Raw genomic sequence first — 3874 nt, 5'->3', positions numbered from 1 at the left:
CAAAAAATCAAGTGGTGGCTGCTGAAAGATGAGAAAGAAGGACTATTCAGGAGAAGAATAGTAGAAAAAATATGTTTGAACATGAAAGGAAGCCCTAATACAATTTGGAGAAAAATGGCCAGTAGTATTAGAGAGACTGCTATTGAAATACTTGGGAAAACGTCAGGAAAAAAGTTTGAGGATAAAGAGACTTGGTGGTGGTCAAAGAAAGCAAAAGATTTTAATCAGATTAGATGTATCCGAGATGAAAATAATAAAATACTAGTTCACGAAAGGGATGTCAAAAAGAGATGGAGAAAGTACTTCGACAGCTTATTAAATGAAGAATTTGACAGACAGCCTGTAGAGTCAACGGAGACAGTAGCAGCAATGGTCACCAAAATAACCAACGAGGAAGTGGCTCAAGCGCTTCAAAAAATAAAGAAAGGAAAAGCGGTAGGACCAGATAATATTCCTGGGGAAGTATGGAGAGCATTGGGAGAGACAGGAACAAGGTGGCTAGCAGGTCTATTTAATAGAATTATGGAAGTCGGACAAATGCCAGACGAATGGAGAAGCAGTATAATGGTACCTGTTTACAAAAACAAGGGAGATATACAACAATGTACAAACTACAGGGCTATAAAACTGCTTAGCCACACCATGAAAATATGGGAAAGAGTAATTGATAGACGGATACGTGAAGAGACCGAAATATCCGAGAATCAATTTGGCTTTATGCAGGGTAGATCAACAACAGATGCAATTTTCAGTAGTAATAACCCAAGGACATTGATAATTGTTCGAAAAAATTTTATAACAGATTTCGAAAGCTTGTTGCTTGGAAACAGACCGACGCCGTAGGCGGAGGTCTGTTGCCTGTAAGCAACAAGCTTGAGAAAGTTGTTAAAAAATTTTTGAGCATTTATCAATGTTCGAGGGTTATTCGGATAGAAAATTTTTTGCTGGTTATGAAAAAAAAATACAGAGCAGAACAATTTATTTAAATGTGCAATTAACAAAGGAACAATTAGAAAATTTTAATGAAGATCCAGACATGTTAGTTTCTATAACTGATGAAGATGTATTTCCACTACGCATGCTGTTAATAATTTTATTATGATGTTCTTCGTCAATGTTCAAGTACGGTTTTATTGAGTTGGGATTGTTATGCCCCGTAATTTTTATAAGCTCTTGCTCTTGAACACCACTTTTGGCCAACCAACTGACCGCGGTCGATCTATTGGAGTGATTAGTAATTTTTTTTTCCTTGGTTTTCAAGCCAATCGCTTCGGCAGACGTTTTTAAACTCTGTACCATCTTTTCTTCTCATGTTCACAGCCCAATCCTTTAAAATCGACGCCAATTCTTCCACCGTCCGATTTCCATCTAATTCATATTTTCTATCATTGCAAAAGTCCATAAACGCTTTCCATACAAATTTTTTACTGTAAACAGTATTCTTTGGTATATTTGATTCGATAATTTCATTAATATTCTCATCAGTATTACAACCAAATCGTGACATTTTGAAATATTGAATATTTGAAATGTCAAAATCGAAATGAAACGAAATGTAGGTATCCATAGGTACATGATTGCCCATGGGATCTGTTTTCAGTATAATGTTGGTTTTATTGGTTGTATTCAATCAGATGACCACAAATTAATTGATTTCATTGGATTTCTAATTGAGCAAAAAATTTTCATTATAAGGCAGTTGATGGAAAAATACAGGAGTAAAGAAACAAACGCTCATATGGTATTCATTGATCTTGAGAAAGCATATGATAGAGTTCCTCGAGAGATTCTGTGGTGGGCACTCAATAAGAAAGGAGTCCCTGGTGAATATGTAAAGATTGTGAGGGATATGTATGAGGGAGTAACTACTAGTGTTAGGACAGGTGTGGGAGAGACTGATAAATTTCATGTGAAAGTAGGATTGCACCAAGGCTCTGTGCTTAGTCCGTATTTATTCTCATTAGTTTTGGACCAGATAACAGCGAAACTACAGGGTACCATTCCATGGTGCTTAGTGTATGCTGATGATGTCGTGTTAGTAGGAAATAGTGAAAGAGACTTAGAACAAAAACTGGAACAGTGGAGAAAAGCTCTGGAGGAAAAAGGTTTAAAACTTAGTAGGACAAAAACAGAGTATTTGGAATGTTCATTTAATGATGGAGCTACTACAAATAAAATGGTATCTTTGGATGGTGAAATGATTGTGAAAAGCAATAGATTTTTAGCGATACGCTTTAATTACTATTTTTGCTAATTGTAATTTTAATATTTTTCCTCAAAAACAAAACAACGTTAGTCATTCAAACTGCATATTCAAATACGAAGGTTATGGCCTTACCCTGTGACATCTGCTGTTCGTCTATGCGGCAAAAAACTGCACCCTCATTAATTAAGTATTTTATCAGACAGTTAATGTGTCAACAGCTAGCTATGCATTCGAAATTGTTTTTCTTAAAAACCGTAAAAGTAGACGCCAGACTTGATAGTGATTTATGTGATCATCTGGTCAGGGGAAAAGGAATACAAACATTATCATCGTTGTGGTTGCTTTCTTTAGTCACTACGCAGCATGCGAACCATTCACACATACCGACGCGACCCTCTCCGAGAGACCTAAACGAACACATTTTCGTTGCAAAAATAAAATTACCGTTTGTTTTATTATATCCATTTTTAATTAAATTCCGCAACTCACCCATCGGAATATTGGTGACCCTCGCGAGTATTTTAAACCGCCGCGAAAATTTAAAAAAGAGTTAGTGTTAATAATATTACATTTTTGCCGGTTTTTTTAAATACAGTGAATATCGAAAATGACGGACGCTAACACCAGTGCCAATACCAGTGCCTCAGTGGATCGGATTTCAGTTAAAATCCCACCTTTCTGGCCCAACGATCCTGAAATATGGTTCCTGCAAGTAGAAAACCAATTTACACTGGCAAATATAACAAGTGACGCAACCAAATTCAACTATATAGTTGCCAATTTAGACACAGCCTACATATTAGAAGTTAGGGACATCATTGTTTCACTACCAGCCACAGAGAGGTATGAAAAATTAAAATCAGAATTAATTAAGAGACTTAGTGCATCACAGCAACAAAAGATTAAAAGACTACTCGAGCATGAAGAACTGGGCGATCGAAGACCTTCGCAGTTCTTACGACATTTACAGTCTTTAGCAGGCACAACGGTACCAGAAAATATTGTAAGGTCTCTGTGGTTAGGTAGACTGCCAGCGTCTACACAGGCTATTTTAGCTACTCAAGCTAAAGCTAGTTTGGACGCAGTTGCCGAGCTAGCTGACACAATATCTGAAGCGATAGCTCCTAGGGCCCAAATTTCAGAAGCTTCTAACGCTCTTGAAAGTACCATAGAGAAATTGACAGCCGAATTAGCTGAAATGAAAATCCAGCTATCCAGCTTGTCAAATGCTCAAGCACAAGCTAACACATACCGTCGAAACCGCAGCAACTCAAGAGGCAGACCTTATCCTAGAGACAGGAGCTACAGCAGGGAACGTAATAGTGATATTTGTTGGTACCACTACCGTTTTGGTGACCAGGCTCAAAAGTGCTCTCCTCCGTGCAAGCACCAGGGAAACGTCGCGGGCAGTCGGTAGATGCGGCATCCGATCGAAGCCCAAAGTCTCGCCGCCTTTACGTAACAGACTATGATACAAAAAAACAGTTTTTAGTCGACACCGGTGCCGATCTGTGCGTTTTCCCGCGGAAATATGTACGGGGTGCACGCGAAAAGACTTCATACGAACTATACGCGGCCAATGACACTAAAATCGCGACATACGGCTATGTGAACTTGACATTAAACATCGGACTACGGCGTGATTTTACGTGGCGATTCGTAGTGGCG

General features: G+C 38.4%; 1 protein-coding gene across 1 annotated transcript; it reads left to right on the top strand.

Annotated features, from left to right (window-relative positions):
* The first annotated feature begins 2813 nt into the window (after positions 1 to 2813).
* LOC126891550 (uncharacterized) lies at positions 2814 to 3623 on the top strand. The gene has a single exon (XM_050660726.1). The coding sequence runs from the start codon at positions 2814 to 2816 to the stop codon at positions 3621 to 3623; it is 810 nt and encodes a 269-aa protein (XP_050516683.1).
* Positions 3624 to 3874: the final 251 nt, after the last annotated feature.

This window comes from Diabrotica virgifera, chromosome 9 (assembly GCF_917563875.1).
Source record: "Diabrotica virgifera virgifera chromosome 9, PGI_DIABVI_V3a".
Taxonomy (NCBI): Eukaryota; Metazoa; Arthropoda; class Insecta; order Coleoptera; family Chrysomelidae; genus Diabrotica; species Diabrotica virgifera.
This window is presented reverse-complemented; position numbering and strand designations above follow the sequence as displayed.